The sequence below is a fragment of the Alexandromys fortis genome, unplaced genomic scaffold (assembly GCF_014885135.2).
Source record: "Alexandromys fortis isolate MF-2015 unplaced genomic scaffold, M_Fortis_MF-2015_v1.1 scaffold_23, whole genome shotgun sequence".
NCBI classification, from domain to species: Eukaryota; Metazoa; Chordata; class Mammalia; order Rodentia; family Cricetidae; genus Alexandromys; species Alexandromys fortis.
The window spans coordinates 12,000,020-12,022,058 of NW_026067907.1; the positions used below are offsets into that span (position 1 = coordinate 12,000,020).

The 22,039-nt window shown below is 50.5% G+C and overlaps 1 protein-coding gene across 2 annotated transcripts in view; it reads left to right on the top strand.

Annotated features, from left to right (window-relative positions):
• The window catches only part of Rps6ka2 (ribosomal protein S6 kinase A2), a 264,079-nt gene that overhangs the window by 183,268 nt on the left and 58,772 nt on the right, over positions 1 to 22,039 (top strand). For both annotated transcript variants that reach the window (XR_007590671.1, XM_050135881.1), the window contains exons 5-8: positions 2,494 to 2,610; positions 9,252 to 9,333; positions 19,005 to 19,085; positions 21,163 to 21,242. Coding sequence is in view for 1 of the 2 variants with exons in the window: in XM_050135881.1 (XP_049991838.1) it covers positions 2,494 to 2,610; positions 9,252 to 9,333; positions 19,005 to 19,085; positions 21,163 to 21,242 (360 nt within the window). In the remaining variant the exon portion in view is untranslated. The remainder of the gene's footprint in view (positions 1 to 2,493; positions 2,611 to 9,251; positions 9,334 to 19,004; positions 19,086 to 21,162; positions 21,243 to 22,039) is intronic.

Here is a 22,039-nt window from a genome sequence, read left to right on the forward strand (position 1 = left end):
TAACAGCCCTGGACTTCATTAGCCTCTAATAAACGATGTGGTTGAGGATGGGATGACGGAGACTAAACACAGAGGACAGTCCTCACGGGGCGACTGCTCAGAAACGGCTGAGGCGCAGCAGCTGGGTTGTGCAGCTGCTGGGTTGTTCCCGACTCTTTTTTTTTTAATTAAAAGTACTAAAAATAGCATATATAATGTTAGATATCACTGTGCACTTTGGAGCAAACATGCTTCGGGTTTTCCTTTCCCTCCTCTCCATCATCTCCGTGCTCCCCGGTCTCCTGTACCTCCCTTCAGTGTCTCTTCCTCTTTTATGCCCTGTGTTATTTTTGCTTATCCCTTATCCATCACCTGTTTTTGCCCTCCTTTGGTCTCTTTTCTATTTAAAATATAGTGTATTAAAATTAAAATATAATTATATCATTTTTCTTTCCTCCCCCTTACTTATTCCATGTATACTCACCTCACTTCCCCTCCAATTCAAGACCTCTTTGTGTAACTGCTATTGTTATATGTATAAAGGCACAGATATATAGCTACAGCCTGCTGCGTCTGTTTAGTGTTCCTTGTCTGTGTATGGTATCAGGGCTGAGCGCTGGGAATTAGATGACCAGTTAGGGGCTTGTCCCTGAGTCCAGCTGCTCTCCCTCTCTCAGAGGTCCTCAGTCCTCAGTTGTCTGGAGTCTCGGTCTCGGGGTGGGGCCTGTGAGAGTCCCCCTTCCACAATGACAATATGTTTGTTGGTATTGTCGTTGTTCAGGTCCTGTTTAGGCAGCTCTATTGATGAGGGGTCATGAGTGTAACTCCTTGTCCTTTCTGTTTTGCACTTATGTATGTATGTATGTATGTATGTATGTATACACACACGTACAATCATATACATTATAAGTTGAATCTGCATATTGCAGAGAACATGTGGTTTATACAACAAACTTGTAACCAACATTATACTAAACAGAAAAAAACTAAACATTTCCTCTGAAGGTGGGAATTAGATACGATGTCTGCTCTGACTTTTTTTTTAATCCAGTATAGTAGTCAAACCCTTGTCTGGAGCCACAAGGCAAGAGAAAGAGATGAGGGATAAACCAGGAAAGGAAGGCCCTATTACGGCTTTACTCTTGGTAGCTGCTTCATGGCTGTCCTTCCTCCTTCCTGCTCTCCTGGAACATTCTAGAACCCTGCTGCCACTCAGTAAGATTTTTTAGCACTCCTTGTCATCTACAGCCTATAGAGGTTTCTGATTTCTCTCTCTCAAGTCATGGGATGGTGGCTTTGTAAGTGTAGCTTCCATCTGACCTTGAAACTGGCTTCATTCCCCAAACATCTAGTTACTTTTAAGAGTTCTGTCCTGTGCCATAAACTGAGCATTTAGTATTCATGGCACCGGTTTGGATGTTTTGAGGGAACTGCATTAAATCCTCTGTAGAGTTTTGGATAAAATGGCCAGCCTCACCAAGAGAAACAGCCGCTATCAGCACAAGACAAGGAGCCAGGCATGGTAGTATACACCTATAGCCCGGGGCACTCATTTCCCTATAAGGTAATATGTAGTGTAAGTGGCCATTGCCACTGTGATGTCATCCCCAGGGGACGGTAGTCAGTCCTTGAATGGAGGGAGACACTGCAGCTGTGGAGCTCAGATATTGAGAGGAAACCGGGCTCTGTGGTTTGCTTAGGAAGAAGATGTGGGAAGGGCTGCTTCCTGCTGGCTGTTTGGGGATGACTTCCAGGGAAGGCTGCTTCCTGCTGGTTGTTTGGGGATGACTTCCTGGCTGTTTGGGGATGACTTCCTGGCCTGCCCTTTCTGATGTGCGGGGTGACACCTGCTGTCCAATGCTGTCCAACTCCAGTGGCCACTGTTGGGCCCCTGCATTCCTAGCGTGCAGGAAGTGATGGACACTTAGAGACTGGTGCCTGGTGCCTGGTTTATAGACGAAAGGCTCTTCTGTAGCTCTCCTTGAGTTACCTGTGTCAAAAACACTGGGAAGTGAATGAGTTAGAGACTAAATTGTCTGCATGTCCACATGGGACCCTCTCCTGGTCTCCTGTGTCGAGTGGTGAAGCAAGACCCTCAGGGCACTATTTGGTCCCTGTTCTGCTGCCATATTCCAGCCCCACACAGTAAACTGCAGAGTGGGTATCATAGAGAACACATTCAGATTTCCCCATGGTCCTGGTGAGACACGGTGACAGCAACCTCTGGGGGACAGAAGGCTCACATGTCAGCCATAACCATCTCAGTCCCCACGCTGGAGGCTCACATGCTGACCATAGGCACCATCTCAGTCCCCAAGCTGGAGGCTCACATGCCGGCCATAGGCACCATCTCAGTCCCCACGCTGGAGACTCACATGCTGGGCATAGGCACCATCTCAGTCCCTACACTGGAAGCCCCCAGAGCAGACAGCTTTCCTAGCATTAGGGAAGGGTGTTGATGGATTGGGCTGGAGGTTGGCTGTGTTCTAACTGCGTGTCACTGCTGTCTTGCAGGAAGAGGGTATCGTAAAGGAGATTGACATCAGCAACCATGTGAAGGAAGGCTTCGAGAAGGCCGATCCCTCCCAGTTTGAGCTGCTGAAGGTCTTAGGACAAGGGTCCTACGGAAAGGTGAGTTGGATGGAACGACACTGGTGGACTGGCATCAGAGGCAAAGGCAGTACTGGCTGAGTCTGGCAGGGTTTGGGCATGGCACTGCCCATATTAGCTGAGCCTGTGTATGTCAGAATCATGAGCCATGAAAGCCAGGTCACCCACACTCCCATGCTCATCAGTGGCCCCTTGGCGTGTAGTTATTGCAGAGGGAGCTCGACTATTGCATTTAAGTCATGGAGTCTTGGAAGTTGATGTCTCAACAGATCTTTCTGAAAAGAGGAAAATGAGTAAAGGGGTGGAGGTCTGCTCTGGATTGGTCTACACAGCTGTCACTCAAGAATCAAGTGGGGAGACCGTCCCTGGATTGGCCTATACAGCTATCACTCAAGAATCAGGGAGGCAGGGATTTGGAGTCAGTCTCTTTTCACCTGGGTCAATGACATAGTAGTTTTGCTCTTTGATTCCTCAGTTTCCCCATTTGTAAAATGAAGTAGCTCCCTTATTTTATATAATCGTGCTGTGGGTTAAATTAGCCATGAGTCCAAGCTGGCTGTGGCCTGGGAAGGGTTTGTGCGCTGAACCTGCTCATGTCTTTATATCTGCCCCATGGGTCGTGCGATGGTGGCTGATGTCTCTCAGGAGACAGGAATGCTGGCTCTTCCCTCAGCGTCCCTTCCACACACAGTGTGGTCCTCACTGTGTGCAGCTGGATAGGCAAGGCAGGAGCTAAGAGCCTGCTAGAGCGAAAAGACCCAAGTTCAGCACGAAGCCAGCGCTTCCTGACATGTGAGCAGAGCTGTCCTGGCACTGTGGAATAACTGTTCTGGGTTGCATGTGGACATTTGCCGAATCTTGTCAGTCTTCACATGACTGGGCCAGAAAGAGGGTGGGCTCGGTACAGTCCGACTCAAGTCTTGGAGTGGCTTAGAGCGATCTCATGCAGACCCCATTCATTTGACTGTTTATGAGGCAGAATGCCTTCTTTTCCTTTTCTGCATGGGCAAGTGACAAGAAGCCTGCTTACACTCACATATGTTACACGTACATCATGGGGGTTTACAACATGGAAGAAGCGAAATATAGATGTTTCTCATGTACACATCTATTGTCTCACGAGGGAGGAGCCTCTTCCTGTTTAGACTCACACCAGCAGCGCCTTCTTTCCCAGAACACTGGAGACAGAAGTGCTGCTGGGGCTATCGGCTGGCTCTGCACTGGGTGACTGCCGTTACATTGTCACTGTCACAGCTCCATCCCCACAGAGAAGCACCCGAGTTCCTGGGGACAGGAAGACAGGACACTTCCCAAGCCCCACAGGGGTGTATCAGAGGTCCAGGTGTCCAGCCAGTAGTCTATCTGCACAAAAACTGCCTGAACCTGAATGCGTCTTGCTCAGGAATGGGGCTTACATTGTACTTCTGATGCCCTGGGTTCAACCCCAGCACAGTGTAAACAGTGTGAAGGAACACCCTTGTAATCTCTGCACTAGCAAAAGCTCGGGGTCTTCCCCAGCAACGTTCTGAGTTCAAGGACAGCCTGGGCTGCCTAAGATCCTGTCTTAAACAAACAAACAAACAACAACAACAAAACCAGAGTGGAGGAGGAATTACTTCCCCAGGATCTTCATTCGTCTTGTCTTACATTTTATCAAGCATTTCTTTGAAATAGCGTTGAGGTGGCTCTCGACAGTGCTCCTAGTGACAAGTTGCACGCCCCACCTTCTCAGTTCCTAATCTCATACAGACAGGAGGGCAAAGGAATGGAGCTGCGCAGGTACCAGTGGGAGGAGGGAAGAGGGGACAGTGGACGGGTAAGTTCCTGTGGGCATCGCATCCTGGAGCTCTTGCCTTCAGCTCAGTTCCTCCAAGCCCAGTGCCCTGAGGGAAGCAAGGAGACTCGACTGGGACTCTAGAAAGAAGCTAGTTGCCCTGGAGAAGCCACCCGGGTCTTCCTGGGCTCTGCACAGCAGCGAAGGGGATCCCAAATCATGCTGCGTCTGTCCTTGCAGGTTTTCTTTTCCATGAGACCAGCGTGAGGTGCTGACCGGTCTGACTGACCGCCCCACACTCTCCCATTCCCGCTCTGCAGGCAAATGTGCTGTGTACTCATAAACGTGGGGCAGGCGCGTCTCCTTTCTGCGGAAAGGTTCTGGATACTGTGGATCCCAGGGCTGGTTGACCCCAGCTGACCCTTGCCCATCCCTGAGCCTACTGTCCGACCTCCTTTGCTTGAGTGATTAAATGAGTGCCCCAACACAAGCAAATGGACAGGGCGCCTTCTTTGTCCCTGATGAACTCCTGCTGTGTGCCTGTCTCTCCTTGTGCCACAGACCAGATGGCTTCTACGGCAGCAGTTGGGAACCCCAGAATAGGGAGGCTCTGGCTGGACTTCCTCCCAGGCGGCAGCTGAGCCTCAGCTGCCTTGGGTCCCCATGCCAGAGTATCCCAGGGCTGGAGCTAGGTCCTACAGGTCCTCTGCACCTGGTAACCACAGCTGTGGCTCCGGTGCTGTAGCCGTGTGCAGGGCATGGCCTGGGCAGTCTTTCTGACGCAGCCTCTCCTTGCCAGTGTTGGTTCGCAGATCGTCAGCACTGAGATCAGCCCGGGGGGTCTGGGCTTAGAACAAGAGGAAGATGAGCAAAACAGCCTTGGGCTTCAGAAGAAGAGCAACCTAAGCGTAGGAGATGAGGAAGCCTGGTACTGTGTTCCAGTGCTGGATGGGGCGTGCAGACAGGCTGCTCCAGAGCCTGTGGCTGTGGTGGGGACCTTCCCGCCTTCTCCAGCCCCCCCTGACCCACAACACCCCTCTGTTGAGAAATACCAAGGCAGGAGTAGATGCTTTCTCCTTTTTCCCTTAAAATTCCCTGGGGTGTGGTAAATTGTGAGTCCCACATTCTGAGAAGTGAGCAAACTGACATTTTAAAATGTCCTTGCTTTCCTGTAATTGAACAGCGGCATTATGAGCGGGGCTCTAAATGCCTTCTTTCGGGGAGATTGTTGCCCGAGAGTCCCCGGAAAGTAGCTCTGCATCTTTGGCTCGGGCCCTGGAGCGTCCTGCAGTTGGAGGTCCCCCAGACTGAGACCGTGGTGACAAGTGTGTCACTCATTATAGTGATCCCAAGAGCTCGGGACGGGGCAGGGTGACTGCATCTGGCCTGGGCCACACAGTCACCTGTGCATTGTTCTGACAGCAGAACAGGTTTGCGCACACCACTGCCAAAGCACCAGAGACACAGCAGCCACATTTGCTAAAATTATCAAAGTTACTTTGGAGCTTTTTTTTTTTTTGCATCCAAATAAATGTCTAAATTCCACAGTCTCTCCTCTTATGGTGCGAGAGGTGACCTCTGTCCTGTCCTCTAACCACCTTAGAGAGATTGCTGCACGCAGTTCTAAATCTTGGCACTTAGTATTAATAGTGACAGAGTGAAGCTGTTTCTGTGCCTTTAAAGACGCAGAAATCCTGCTTAAAACAGACGAATGTAAGCCTTAGCCACCGTCTCCAGTGGTCCCGTTCTTAAAGTATGAAAGGCCATCAGGAAAAATATTTTCAGTGCTCAAAGCCTGAAGCAGGAGGATTGCCATGACTTTGAGGCCAGCCTGGGCTACAGAGTAAGACATTGTCTACCCAAAATTGTAAGCATTTTATACGCAAATATCTGTGTATCAGTTGACACTGTCTCACCTAACAGTAAATGGCACCGTCCATTGCAGGTGAGGATGTGGTTTTCTGTTTAGATGCTGGCAGGTGGGATGACTGTGTTCTTCATCCATGTGCCACGACTCTGTCTCAGCCCCTTTTGTGTTGCTGTAACTGACTTATCAAAGACTAAAACCTGGACAGAGGCCAACAAGTCCAAGGATGTGGTGCCGGTGTGCCCACATATGCGAAGACCCTCCTGATGTCTTGTGATGTGGCACAGGGCTCTGCCAGCCCGTCCTAGCATGGCCACGTGGAGATTAGAACTACAGCAGGGAACCTGGGCGGCACCATCATGTCATGCATGTTACATGGCAGAGTGTAGGGAGAAGGCAGAGAAAGGCCAGGCAGTCCTACATGTGCATGGGATGGGGCAGTGCAGACTGCTTCCTCTCCCCAGGCTTCTCCCTGCATGGCTATTTTTCCATCATGCAAATCTTTTTCTTGGGATTTTTGTCTCAGCTGTAATATAACAGCATAGAGGTGGTTCCTCTGTCTACTAACCAGAGTCCTGTGAACAGTGAACAGTGACCCAGCATAGTCTTTTCCATATGAAGACTCAGCGACCTGGCCATAGGTGACCTGGCCGTGGATGCATGCCTCCCTGACCCCACATACTGGCATAAAGCGCCACAGTAGGGGTGCAGCCAAAATGTTCTGTGCTGGCTTCTCAGTGCTCAGCTCCCACTGACTCCAGTCTGATGGTTGGCAGGAAAATGCGCTGGTCGTGTGGCCAACAGCACAGGCCTTGCTCCAAGCCCCAACCTCCTTTCCAGCTCTTAGCCTAACCTCCCAGTGATCTAATGGACACTGAGCTGCCATGTGCATTGCATCTAGGGTCCACCATCACCACCTAGACTCCTGCCTCCTGCCCCACCTCCTACTTCCTGCCTCCTACCCCTTGCCTTCTCCCACTTCCTGCTTCCTTCCTCTTACCCCTGTCTTCTGCCCCCTGCCTCCTGCAGATAGATGCTGCCAGTGTCAGGAGCAGGCTGGAATTATTTTAGATGGTATCAGATGGAAGAGTCCTTTCAGACTGCAGGGACTTAGCAGTTAGGCACTAATGCGTTGTGTCTTCAAAAAAGTCTCTTATTCCAACCACTGTTGTCTCATTTCTATCTGCTTATTGGTAGAAACGAACCCACACTGGCACCCTGGGCTCATTCCCTACACCAAGGAGGTGACCTTGACCCAAATGGCATTGCTTAGAACAAGAGCCCCTCCATCTGCAGTAACTTCTAGGGATGTGCAGGACCACAGGAATCTCAAGATCCTGTGTGTGTGTGTGTGGGGGGGGGGGGTCTGGTGCCTCAAATCTAGAATGTCAGTTGATACATATGAGACTGAGCCCCAGGCTCTCTCTTGGGTCTGTACCATGGGCGTGTTCATCCAGCCATGGAGATGTGCACACGCATGCAAATGGATGTCCCACACATCTAAACAATCAGAGCCATTCCCGGTGATGGTGTGTCCTCATGACTTCCCAAGACCCTGTGTGCTCCTGGAAATACTCATCGCCACACAAGACGGGGCTCTTCCCCTTTCTGGCACCTTTGCCGTCTGGCAGAGAGCATGGTGTTTTCCCGTGGACACCAGATGCTCTCCCCTGTTGAGGGGCGTGGTTGCAGTACTGACATTGGCCAGGGGGAATGAGGTGCACATGATGGAGAAGTGGGGCTGACACTGGCATCTGTGAATGTGGGTCCTGGGCTTGAATGCGTCTCCCCGCTTCCCCTTCGCTTGTGCCGCTGGAATAGATGACGTCAGATCGTCTCTGGCCCTGACAGGCCCCGCTCTGCACCGTGCAGGTTCCTGAGCACCGTCTCTGTCTGTGATAGAGAACCAGGAAAGTGAGGAGTGACCTGCCACATGGCTAGGGGAACCTGCAGCCCTAATGTGACTGTTGTGACAGGTAGAGGCTCATGATGGTACTGTGTCCTTGGCCAGTGGGGGCTAGCTAGGGTTGTGCAGAGCTAGAATACCCCAAAGTGCATGCAGGAGGGCTGGGTGTGAGGGAAGCCTTTGGGAAGGAGAAGCGCCACAGATCCATGCATCCAAGGACAGCTGCCTCTGCTCACAACTGCAGCACAGCCCTGGGTGCCGCTGTGGGCTCTGTTACCAATCGGGGCTTACAGTGGGGAGCCCTTTAGGAAAACGACACTTTCTTCATTCGTGTGGAACATTCCTTTTCATACTCAGCAATTTTCTTCATTAATATTTTTAAAAAATTAGTAATATTGCCTTAAGCTCAGCCTCTCTCAGGTATCTTTTGTTTTGTTGATTTATTCCATGTGTCAGAAGTGTCTCAGAGAATGTTAAATATCCACACGAATGTGCTTAAGAGCCAGCAACTAAAAACAAAATAACTGGGTGAGCTTCTGCTGCCCACAGCTAGAATCTTGTCCTGGCTGGTTTTATGTCAACTTGACACAAACTAGAATTTATCTTAAAGGAGGGAACTTCAACTGAGAGAATATCTCCATAAGATTTAGCTGTAGGGCATTTTCTTAATTAGTGATAATTTGGGATAGCGTCCTGTGTCATCCCTGCTGTTGTGATGGCGTACTCTGTCTGACAAAAGCATCTTAGAGGAGAGTGGGTTTATTCCACCTCAGAATTCCACAGTCTGGTACCATAGGGCAGTCACAGCAGCAGGGGCTTGAGATGGCTGGTCACATCACATCCGCAGTCAGGAGCAGAGAGAAATTTGTCCGGGGAATGCCCTCTTGTTAGCTTGCTAGCTTGTCCGCGTCTCTTTCTCCACTCTCATGCAGTTCAGCACCCCTGCCTATGGCTGTGCCGCCCATTGTGGGCTGGGTCTGCACAGCCCACCATAGACAGTCGCTCAGGTAGGCCGGTGTTGACAATCCTTCAGGGGTCTCTTCCTGGTGAGTCTAGGCTGTGTCCAGTTACAAAGCTAACCATCACAGACAGCCAGTGTGTTTTCTGCTCCTCAGGTGTTCTTGGTGAGGAAGGTCACAGGCTCCGACGCTGGTCAGCTCTATGCCATGAAGGTCCTGAAGAAAGCCACCTTGAAAGGTAAGGGTCCTGGGAGGGGCCAGTTCCTTCTGAGACATTACGGCAGTCTTCCCTGGGCAATCTGAGGACACAATGGCTTTACCCAGTCTTCGTGGTTTCAGGAACCCCAGGGGAGGGCACGGGGCACCACTCTGGGCAATAAGCTGCCAGCATTTCTTGGGTGTTGTTGCCATCTCTGCAAAGTTTGTTTGGCTTTCAGAGGGAGCTCGCTGCATCAGTAGCATCTCACATGCTCTGCTGCAGAGAGCCATGCGGGAAAAGAGCAGCGGGAAGGAAGCCATTTGTTCCTCTGTGTGGCTCCACAGCAGACCGCCACGGCGGTTGCTCAGTTTCCCAGGAAGCTCGATGCACGATTGTGCTGTGCTCCTTAGTGGCCCCAGTGGCCGGGGATACGCAGCCTCCGCTGTGCCCATCCTCCCAGTGCGGGTAAGCCTTAAACCCCAGGGCCTGTCCCAAGCCCGGACTCGGTCTCACTCTTACCAGCCTCCCTCTGATCCCCCCTCTTCAGTCTGTCTGTCATAGCCGAGGGTGGTCCAGGCCCTGACCAGCACGAAATTCACACCAGCATGGACACATGATCCAGCTTCTTAGTGATGGGTGCTGGCCTCACAGAGGTGGAACCCTGAGTGAGGGAAGCCCATGCTTAGACCCTTGGGATGCTGGGAGACTCAGCAGATGTCAGGGGACACTTGGATTTGTGGGTCTTGAAACGTACTGTCCTTGGCAGCAGAGGACTCCAAAGAATGTGTCATTCTGAGCCTTCAACTCACTTGCTGTCTGTCTAGCTGGGGAGATAAAGCTTATGGTTTCACGCCACAGATAGCCGGTGACATAGGGTGACAGATGCATGGACGAAGTGTCTGTAGATTGCAAACGTCTTGTATACAGGCAGAAAGAATTCTCTCAAGGGAGACGGCTTTTATGTTGAGCAGGTGTGTGAGATCCCAGGCCTGACTTTAGAATGGGTGATCTTTCTTCCACAAAAGAGATGAATTATGTTGTCAATGGTCAGAAAATGTAAATATCGACTACTTCTGACATCCTGGGCATGATCTGTCATCTGAGTACGCCTAGGGAAGGCCATTGTCAACACGGATTTGTGGCTCACGGATTCGTAGGAGTGAACCTGGGATGTGGCTTCTCCTAGATCATTCAGATCCACCACCAAAGGCATGTTTCTCAGAGCCAGCATAATCTTACGGTGGCATTATGTCATTATTGCTGGTTATCAATTGAACATGGTGAGACTGCCCAAAATTCTTCACAAAAATGTTGTACAGTTATTCTTTCTGGCCAAGAAAGTATATGGGAAACAACTCCAGAATTTAATAAGATAAACTTTACTAGGATTGTCTCAGAGAAACAGACGTTACATTAAGATCATCGGGAAGTCCTCAAAAGAAACTGCTCCTGCGGTTGTTCAGCATTGAAACACGTCGTCCTGTGAGCCGGCTGCTCCACGGGGCCAGCAGCACAGCCCTGTAACCACAGCCTTGAGCGCAAACGCCGGTGTGATCTTTGTCATCACCACCATCACCTGAAGATCCACACCCCAGTGTCTATACAGACGTTTCCAGAGAGGTCCAGCTGAGGTGATCATCCTGGGTGTGGTGACACCAACCCATGGGCCAAATATAACACGGGAAACGGAAGCTGCGCCCCAGCGTTCACCGCGCTCCGCGTCCCAGTTGTGAACACAGCACGAGCAGCTGCCTCCTGCTCCTGTTGTCATCCTTCCATGGCGGACTCTTCACTCCGACTCAGTGCCTTCTCCTGGAGACCCCTCCCCCTCTCCAGCATTTTATCATCTCATCCATAGTGGTTGTCACGTGGCCTGTCTGCACCATGGACAGACGTGCAGATAGTGCTGAGGAGAGTTTGTATCTGATGCTTCCACTCTCTGGATGTTGAGGACAGGCTGGCTGAGCCGGTTTTGCCATCTTGGTACAAGCTAAAGGTGTGTGAGGAGGGAACCTCAACTGAGAAAATGCCCCTGCCAGTTTGGTCTGCAGGCAAGTTTGTGGGGGCCTTCTCCTGGTAATGACCAATGTGTGAGGGTCCAGCCCATTGGGGTTGGTGCCACCCCTGGGTAGATGGGCTTGGGTTGTCTGAGAAAACAGGCTGAGCAAGCCTTGGGGAGCAAAGCAGTAACCAGCACTCCTCGGTGGGCTTACCTCAGTTCCTGTCTGCAGGCTCCTGCCTTCACTTCCTGTCCCGGCTTCCTTCAGTGCCATCTGCGTGTGTAAGCCAAATAATTGTTTTTCTTCCCAAGTCCCTTTTGGTTTTACTGCAGCCATAGAAACTAACTGGACACTGTCCCTCAGAGGCAGCTTGTGCAAGCGTGGCTTCAGAGTAGGGGCTGGAGACACAGGCTTGAATTCTTCACGGGCCTGAACTTCTCAGGGGTGGAGAGATGTTTTACAATGGAATGCTGCTATGGTCCAGATGAGGTGCCCTCTGGGACTGAGGACAGAAGAAGGTGAATGATACCAACATCAGTGCTGTTCGCCCTGATGGGTGTGTGGTTTGGTGCTCATGCGTCCTCCTCCTTCCTCCCAGCTCTGAGATAGAGGTGAAGCAGGGTGCAGTGGGAGCCCCTGATGAGGGCTGCAGTGCCCAGCCTGTGCTGCAGATGCAGACGTGAAGGACCAGCTATGCTCTGACTCAGCACTCATTTGCCCTTTGTTCCATTAGGGTTGACCATGATGCTCAGCCCATAATTTCAGTCTGCTTTGCGTGATGAGCCTTTGAAATCATTTATAATTCAAGCAGAAGTGCTCTTGAGAAATGGCTCCCAATCCAGTTTTGTGCATAGGATATGAAACTACATCTCCTGAATGAATATAATGAGTACCTGACCCTGTGTTAAATGTACACACACACACAAACTCAGTTATACATATACACAGTTACACACAGTCACACATATACACTCAGTTACGCACATACACATAAAGACATACATATACATAGTCACACACACATATAGTTATAAGCACACATACACACAGTCATACACATATACTCAGTTACACACATACACATAAATACATACATATACACAGTCACACATACACATAGTCTCACACATGTACACACAGTCACACACACACATACACACATACATACACACCCATGTCCACACTGGCAAGGATATTGTGGACATATAAACAATTCTTTCTAGTTACCAAATTATTGACAGCTTTTATTTTTATCTCTATGAATTGTATCTCAAGTTATCAACAATAAACCCCTCATATCTGGTGCTGTCTTAGTCAGGGTTTCTATTGCTGTGAAGAGACACCATGACCATGGCAACTCTTATAAAAGAAAAGATTTAATTGAGGTGGCGGCTTACAGTTCCAGAGGTTCAGTCCATTATCATCATGGCAGGGAGCATGGCGGCATGCAGGCAGACATGGTGCTGGCTACATCTTGATCAGAAGGCAACAAGAACTGGACTCCTTGCACTGGGACTCAAAACCCACCCCACAGTGACACACTTCTTTCAATAAGGCCACCCCTACTCCAACAAAGTCATGCCTCCCAATAATGCCACTCCCTATGAGCATATAGGAGCCAGTCACATTCAGACTATCCCGGGTGTCTTATAATGTTTAAAAACAAGTACTCTAGAACAGTGTGTAATCCCTTACATATTGTGAAGATGAGCCATGTAGGCAAAAAGGAATGGGAAAAATCCCCATCCCCTTGTGCTCTTCTGAAGTCTGCTAATACCAAACATGGTTTTACATTTCTTATTATTTCAGCTTTCTATAACAGGCTATCACCGAGGAATAGATTTGCCCCCAGAAATCCAATAGTGTCTCTTAAGAGAAAATGGAGGCGCCTCAGTTACCATAAGACATGGTGATGCATCACGTGGGGGTAGAACGAACCCCCTGGCCTCCCGTGTACTCCCACAGGACCTCTCCCCCCCACACACACCTGCGCTCTCTCACAACTGGAAGAAGAGAGTCTACACAAAGGAACATTCAAATTTGTTTTGTTTCCAACTTCTCTGCATCCTGTTATCCTGAGTTACTCAAATTCCAGTCCCCGCCTCCGCCACGGCCCCAGCTTTGGAGAGAGAAGGTTTGTGTGTGACACCCACGGTGTGCCCTCCTCTTGCCAATCACTAGCTCCACAAGGACAGTTGCAGAGGGAACTGGAACTCATCTGAATAGCAAAGTCATTCTGAGAAGGAAACGAGAAGGGGCAGGCGCTTGCGGAAATCGACTGTTTCTCACGTGCGGTGGCGGCCATGTGTGCAGGGGGAGGACTGTTGTCAGCGGGAGTCCTCATGCCTTGACAACAAGAATGGCGGTTCTCACGGCTCTATTTTACCTTCGTGTGTGGAATTCCAGGCATAGCCCCCTCCTTTCATTACAAAGGTGACAAGCCGTTTCTAAAGGGAGGTCAACTGTGCCGAAGCCGGAAGAGAAAAGAAACAGCAGGTGTGTGCGCTTGCCGCCACCCCAGCTAGGGTCCCGTCGTCAACTATCCTATCGTGACAGGATGCTGCTACTTACGGACTTTGATAGTTTCTTGTGTTCTTGAACTTGGCACAGTTTTGTGTCAGAATGAAGTGACTGTGGGCAACAGTTTTGTGTTGTGTGCTTGAAATATAGGGAACCCTGGAGTGTGGTGTCCTGCTCAGTGATGGAGGGGTTGACGGAGGGAATGCTCTGCCCACTAACCTGTTCCCATGAGCCCCAACATTAAGCGGGTCTGAACTCTTCTGTGCAGTCCATGAGCTAGCAAGAGGGCGCCTTTACTGCCATGAGAGATGTCCTTATTGATTGGGACAGTGGCTTTCTAGTAGATCACCCTGCTGCAGGTGCCTGGGGCTTCATGGAAGGTCGAGTTGGAGAATCTTAAACTTCCCTTCTGCCTCTCTTCATGGCAATGTGGAGATTCCTTGGTACATAGTTCAGATTAGGAAACCAGGCTGGAGACACAGCCAGCGCTGACTCCCCTGGCTATGCCACCTGGGAAGCCTCTCCTGGCCCCATGGTCGCTGAGCTAAGGCAGGGCTGGAGGTAGCTTCTCCAGCACCAATGGTGTAACAGCCAGTCTCAGCGTATTGGAGTGTCACCACCACATACCCCTTCCGGATGCTTCTCTGTCCTTTTCTCCATGGGGATCACCTGGTCTGGATTTGGCCCAGGGACACAAAATGGCAGCAGCACTCACTTTAATCCGTTGTGCAGAGTGCCGTCTGCTTAGGAGAATGCTGTCCCAGTCAGGCTGTGCTCCTGCCATAAATGACCTGAAGCAGTTAGTGGCTGTGATTAGGACTCATGGTGACTTGTCCCACAGGCGGCACATAGCTCCTGTTCCTGCAGCCGTCCCTCCAGTGTGGCGTCCCTTTGCAGGGCTAATTCGACAGCGTTTCTTACCTGTGTTTTCAGACCTAGCTTGTAGTCGTTTTCCCTGGAGGTCAATGCTCTCTTCCTGAAGGTCATACGTTCTCCTCCGAGAAGGAAACTGTGTTCTGCTGATTGTGAAGAACAATAGTGCCTTCTGGCCCACTCTCTGAGCAGGCAAAGCGGCCGACGGACAGTCACTGTAGTGGCAGCTGTGACCCTTGGTGGCTGAGGGGTGGGTCTTTGGGAAGCGTGGACTGGAGTGACAGGAGGGAAAGGGACACGGGCAGGGTGTTGTCGGCAGAGCCCGCGTCTCACGACGTTGCTGCCGTGGGATAAGAGTACTGACTCATAGCTCCACAGACACGCATGCCTGCAGGACTCTGGTGACCAGTGCAGGCATGCATTGATGGCTCTTGTGTCGTGGGCAACATCTTGACATCGTCCCTGGCTGGAGCTGGTTCCAGCCGGCAGAGTGTTCATTTCAGCTCTTCTGTGTTTGTTTCTGTCTTAGCTGAGGTGCTTCGTTAGAAACATTGACTCATTCAGAGACTCAGCCTCAGCGGCTGTCTGCATCTGAACAGATTGTCTTTCTAAGCTAACTCATTTATGCCGTTCAATTCCCATTTGAGTGATTTCAAATTCTGGGGAGGGCGGGTAGCAGGGTATGTGAGGAACACTCCAAACACAGGTTTTAAGTGCCCCTTTTTCAGCATGAGGGGACTGAGCAGCAAAGGTCCCCAAACCACATTATGCAGGGATGTCAGAGGCCAGGATTCTGTGTCCTCCTCACTCCCAGCGTTTCGGCCTCCTTCCATCTCCTCGTCAGGGAACCATCTGCTGACTTGTTGTGCTTCAAGTATTTACTCTTTCAGGGGTTTCTTCTCCCGATGAGCTATCCTGATGAAAAGCAGAGTGAGAATACCCCCTTGTATTCCTTCAGCTCTCAGCCCCTGCTAAACCAAACCCCAGCCCTATGGTTCTTATGTGGCAAACACCTTCTTTGCGGAAGACTCTGACTGCTTGTTGACCTGCCCGCTTGTGTACCCTGGAGTCCATCGTGTGTTGTTGGCAGGGTTGCACCTCTGGACATACAGATGTGTAAATGTAAGGACTAGACCCTGCTCTGTACCCACTGTCTTCAGTGTCTGCACAGTGTGAACCAAGAAGAGGGAAGAATTTCTGGAAGGAGTGACTTTAACTGTCATGTCATTGAGACAGTTCCATGTGAAGAAACAAAGAGCAGGTCTTGGGGAATTAGGCCTGGTTAGGCAGCCCACGCCGTCACCTTGATTATCTGTGGGTTTCTTCTCTTCTTGGGCAGGGGGTAATTTTCTGCAAAATGTTTTGACTCCCAAATATCTAGGAACTCTGCTGCTCACAGACCATTTTCTGTCATGAAGGAAACCTTCTAAAGCTGGAGACTTCCTTCTTCACCTGGGAGACAGGTGGCTAAACTCTGATCTTTGTTCAAACTGAGCAAGCTCAAGGACATTGAGGATGGCTAGCGGCTTTTCAGACGACGGTTACCTGATTTGAGGCCTTGGAGAGATGGCGGAGAGCTAGAGTCACCTTTCTCTGCCACCACGATTCACGGGGTCGTGGAGTGGGAACTTTCCCATAGGGAAGAGGCACGAGAGATAGAGTCACCTTTCTCTGCCACCGCGATTCACCGGGTCATGGAGTGGGAACTTTCCCATAGGGAAGAGGCGCGAGAGATGAGAGCCAGTACGTTCTGCTGGGACGAATGGCCTAGGTGCAAGAAGGCTGGCCAGGCGTGACTGAGGCAATAGGAAAATACGCCCTGGCCCAGCATATAGAGAGAGAGGCACCCCAGTCCCATAGCAGCTGGCCTGGAGCTCCCGGCCGCAGAAATGATTTCCCCTGTGGATGCTAACTTGATTGATGCCAAAGGGTTTCTCAGAGTCAGAGCCTGAGTTCTCCTCTATTCTCTTTTATTTTGAGAGAATATCCATTCTTCACCACAGTCTTTATTAACTGCCATGAGCTGTATTTTTCACAGAACAAACAGGTTTCAGGTTGGTTTTTTATCAGCTCCCCGAAACTCTTCTGTATTTCTGTCTGCCCTAATCTGTGTCTCGGGGCTGAGAAGACAGAGAAGCTCCACACCTACCCTCTACTTCTTCCGCCATTGTTGATTTCCCCTGGGAGCCATGGTCAGAGGAGATACCCACTCTGGAGTCTCCAGGGTGTGGAAGAAGGTGCTGTCAACCTGGTATAGGCAAGCACCCTTCTTTTTATCTGGGGAGTATTTCTCCAAGAGCAAACAGATGAAATTTTTTTTATTTAATTAAAATAATAGACTTGAAAAAATGTGAAGGAAGAGGGTTCAGATCAAGTCCACCCTGGGCTCCATAGCAAGACACGTGCAGAGAAAATGACCTTTGCAGAGAAAAACTTGCAAAAGTCATTCCAAAGACATGACTGGGCTTGGACTTCTCTTGCGGACTCCAGGAAGAGTGAGGTCTCTTAGGGTCTGATGATCCTTCACTGCCCTCACCCTGGTGGGTGCTCTGGGGCTGCTCAGTGTTGGGCAGTGTGCTTCTTTCATGCTCTGTCTTCTGTCACTTTTTGTTCTTGCTGCTCCCCACAATGGTGCATCCTCTCGAAATCCTGGCAAATCCTGGCACAGGAGAGCAATACCCCATACTCTGTACACCATGTGTGTATCATGTCCCCTTGGAGCAGAGCACTGCTCTGTCATGCGCACACCATGTGTGTGTTACATTTTGTCTGCTGAGTAGTGCTGATGTGAACATGGCTGCACAGATATCTAAGTCACTGCTTTCTGATCTTGTGGATAGGTACCTAGAAACAGAGCTGCTAGGTTCCATGGTCACTCTGCTTACCTGCTCCACAATGACTGTACCATGTTACATTCCTAGCGTCACACGTGGGTTCCAGTTTCTCCACAACCGCCAGCATTGGGCATAGTCCACTTTTTATCATTACACCATCCCTGAGCAAGGATTTCTTTAATAACACGTTTGGCGTGTGTGCTGCCATTCCAATAGTGATGAACAGTGTAGTAGGATGCTCTTGCCACTGCAGGCATTCCAGATGTTCAGCCCTCACTCAGAGAGGTCCTAGGAGGTCACGCGGACCTGGGCATACCAGGTACCCTGTGGAGTCTGAGCGTTGCTCTTATTCTCAAGTGGTTGTCAATCTCTGTTCTGTTCATTTGTTTTGCCTCAGAACTAATTACGTCTGTATTCCAGATGGCTGAATGTGAGACAGTGGGGACACTGAAAAGAATGTTGTACTACACACACACACACACACACACACACACACACACACCCTCTACCTCCTTGGTCCACAGTCATCCTGACGGGGAGAGAAGGAGTTAGCCCCTTATTTCCTCTTGCATCAGAAATGGAAGAAGTATCGTTTTGGAACTTGGAATGCTTCAGCAAGGACCCTAAATGAATGCTAACGCCATTGAGTGAGAGTTAGGGATTGCACAGGTCACCAGGTGCCAGAGTGTCCCTCCCTGGGCTGCTCTCCCTTACAAGAGGGGTACCAGATCTTGACCTGGAGAGCTGAGTCCTTGCCAGCTCCTCCTCTCCCTCACCCAGCTGATATCACCTGGAGAGGGTCAGCCCCACAGGCTCTTCCCAGTCCCAGAAGGTTAAGGTAGAGGCCTTTTCTGCCACCAAAAGTGTCTAACTGCAATCCTGTAGAGACACCAGACCTGACCTCAATCTGTGAGAAATACAAGTTAGAGGAAGCAGCTGAGCTCCAGTCAGACAGACCTGGATGTGGACCGTTCTACAAGAAAGCTGGCCTGGACTTAGTAAAAAGTTGGGGGCAGGAGGAAGATTGTTCTCTTCTGGATGCAAATCAAATACAACCATAGCTACCAACACAATAAGGAAATAGCCCTTGACTAGACCCAAGGCTGAGGAAGTAAGCTGCAGATGGTGGGCATGAGAGGCCTGGAAGCCAGAGACACCACAGGAGATGGGACACTAGAGTCAGTGAGGAGCACCCCTCAATCCTAAGGCGTACGAGTCGATTCTCCTACAAGGAGAATGTCATGGTGTCTACAATATATGTTCAGTGTTTCTGGTATAAAGAAAAGGAGCTAGCAACAAGGAAGCAAATGTGTCAACATGTATGTATTCCTTAGACCTAGGCGCAGGTGAGGGTGGCCATGCTTCTGCTCCACATTTCCACGAGTGTGCGGCTGGCTCTGCACTGGCTCGTCTGCCGTTGGGTATCGGGGGGGCCCCCGAACTCTCCGTGTGCATTCTGAAAGCCTTTGTTTTTGTCGTGCAGTGCGGGACCGGGTCAGGTCTAAGATGGAGAGAGACATCCTGGCAGAAGTCAATCACCCGTTCATCGTCAAGCTGCATTATGGTAAGGGAAGCAGGTGTGGTATGCTTTGATCCCTAGGGTGGTGTCTTTGATCAGAGGAGACCGTGATGATAATAATTGCTGCAAAAGAAGACGATCTTGTGTCAGAATCCTGTCTCATGCGGAGACAACGGTCCCTTAAATCCCTACTCTTCAGTCTCTTTCCTGTTTCTTTCTCCTGAAAGAGCAAGATGCCCTTCTTCATCCCAAAGACTGTGAGGTGGGGCTGCCCATCATGGTGACATTGCCACTGCTAATCTGGTACAAGGGACTCCACCATGGTGAGACACAATGGCACACCCAGTGGTGCTCAGGATAGGGTGTGTTGATCACCGACCCTGACCTTCAAAGTGGATGAAGAGAGGGAGGGCCAAGGAGTGACCCTCAGACTGCCGCTCAGGGAAGGCGGTTGTCTCAGGCTCTTGAGGCTCAGAGCAAAACCTGCCTCACTACCCGACACCAGTTCTCTGCCTTTGCATCTCATCTGAGGAGCAGCGGGAAGAATCCAGAAGTTGGTGGTTCCTCAGCCGTGTCCCCCACAGCACACTTTGCTTGTTAAGGGGTTCATACGAACAGAGGTCACGGAAGAACCACAGCACAGTCAGAGGTTCCTAGAAACAGGAAGCAAAGGCATGAATGCCCTGGGGTGAAATGGGGAGACTTCCAAAGACCAAGAACAGTTCAGGCCTGTCTTGAGTCACACGGTGTACCCTCCTCCAGAAAGAACAAAAGCTGGCTCCTCTGTGGACTGAGGGCGGGGTAGAACCCTCAGCCTTCCCAGCCACGGCAGCTGTGGTTGGAGCCTCACCCTCTGCCGGCAGCAGTAAGGCAGGAAAGTCTCCCCCCTGCCCCCCGCCCCGACTCCCGTACAGTTCCAGCTGCTGGTGGGCTGTGGTCAGAGCAAAACCTGGAGTTGCCATCTGGAGTGTTTCATTTTTGAAACCGAGTAAGCCCTTTATTTACTGAGTGCTTCTCAAATCTGCATGTCAGCCCTACTCGGGCCCTGCAGATCTTCTCAGGATCGTCCATCTCCAGGCTGTGTGCTGGGGGTCAGGCTGTTCTCACCAGGAAGTTAAGAGCTGGGCATCTTACACAGACTTTTCAACAGCTGTTCTGCATGCATTGCTTCTGTTTCCACTGCCCCTCAAGGCCCACACTGCATCCACTGCAGGCCACGCATCCCCCACAAAGGGTCTTCTAGTTAGCAGCTGTGTTTCTAAATGCCAGCATTTATAATGGTTCTGGAACTTTTAGAAGTGAAATAAAAAATTTCAATACACAGAAGTAGCAGGACCCTCGGACCTGGCACCCTGTGTGTAGAACCTGATGAGAAGTGATAGATGGCTTCCTGGTGTTGGCCTGACCATCATGATTGCTGACCCTCTCTGACATTGACCTGGCCGCCAGTGCTGGCAGACTCTCAATAACGGGACTCTGTTCTCTAGGTCCTTATGTGCTCAGGGACCCCTCGCTCCGAGGTGTGCCTTTGGTACGTCCTGGGGGTGAGCTGTGTAGACTATGGAGTCGCTACCAATAACTTCATGTCATGCATGACATAGAGAGGCAGGCAAAGCCGTTCTCCACATTACTGGAGTGGAGAGGATCCATGATGGTCATCTTGGTCCCTGGGTAGAGGAATGCGCTTCCACAGGAGGGAACTGAAGTGTGCCTCCTGCTTATCAGAACCGTCTCCTGTCAATGTTTCAGTAAGTTTCTGCCTATCACAGTCTCCGTGAGCGAAGCCTACTCAGTAATGCCAGCGGTGGGCACACACTTGAACACGGACTTTTCTCTCCCCGCGTCCCTCAGTCACTTTGTGACTAGAAGGGATAAGGATGGAGGAGAAGGATAAAGGAAGTTCTAAAACCCAACAAAGTGAGGAACACTGAACCTAGCCCCCTCCTCTTCTGCTGGGCCCTGTCTCAGTGGTCAGTGATGCCCGTCTGAATGAATGGCAGCTCTCCAGGCTCACAGCCTTGTTGAATTGCAGAGACGCTGGGCTTTGGGAAGAACAGAGATTCAGGGTCAGAGAGAACAGTGTTTGCTGGAGAAGTGCTCAACCCCATATCTCTTCCCACAGCCTTTCAGACCGAAGGCAAGCTCTACCTGATTCTGGATTTCCTGCGGGGAGGGGACCTCTTTACCAGGCTTTCCAAAGAGGTAAGTGACCCTGCAGCTCATGGTGACTTTCTGTCTTGGAAAACAGGAAGGGAAGTGCATCTTGGGGATGGGTGTGTGAGGTATGTGTAGGCTGAGTGATGTGGACATTTAGTGTGTGTAACGTGCCGTGTGTGGCGTTTGGCCTGTATGATGCGAAGTGTGTGGTAGATGATGTCCTATGAATGTGTGTGCACCAGCTATGGCTACACACACCCATAGCCCAGCAGTCAGGAAATTGAGGCAGGATTTGGACTTCACTACCAGCCTGAGCTGCAGAGTAAGATCTGCACGGCTGCATCAGCAAACCTTCTAACACAGTTTGTGGTACCATGTGGGGATGACGGCGTTTGATGGCCTCTCACTTCCCATCCTGGGAAGGCACACTTAACACCATGTGGACCTCTCCCTGGATAGTAGTCTCCATGTGTCTGTTTTGGAACATCTTGTCAGGTCTTTTCTCACTGCATGAGCCTCATTCGTGTCTAGCTGCAGAGTTAATTCTGTGTACCAACACTTCAAGGAGAACTCTCCAGAACTGTACTGTGAAGGTACTATGTCCATCATGACTTGAGGGGCACGGGGCCAGCTTTGTAGGATAAGGAAATCCAGAATTCTGTCTATAGCAGCAACATTCTTGTCTCTCATTTGAATGATTTCAGAAGGCTCCGTACAAAGAACAAGAGGTCCAGCAGCATGCTGACGGGATGTGCCTCGCGTTTTCCCCACAGAGTACTTTTTTGTTGCCTGTGATGGTGGTGTTCAAATCGTCCCCTTTCCCTCCACCTTCCCAGGCTTTC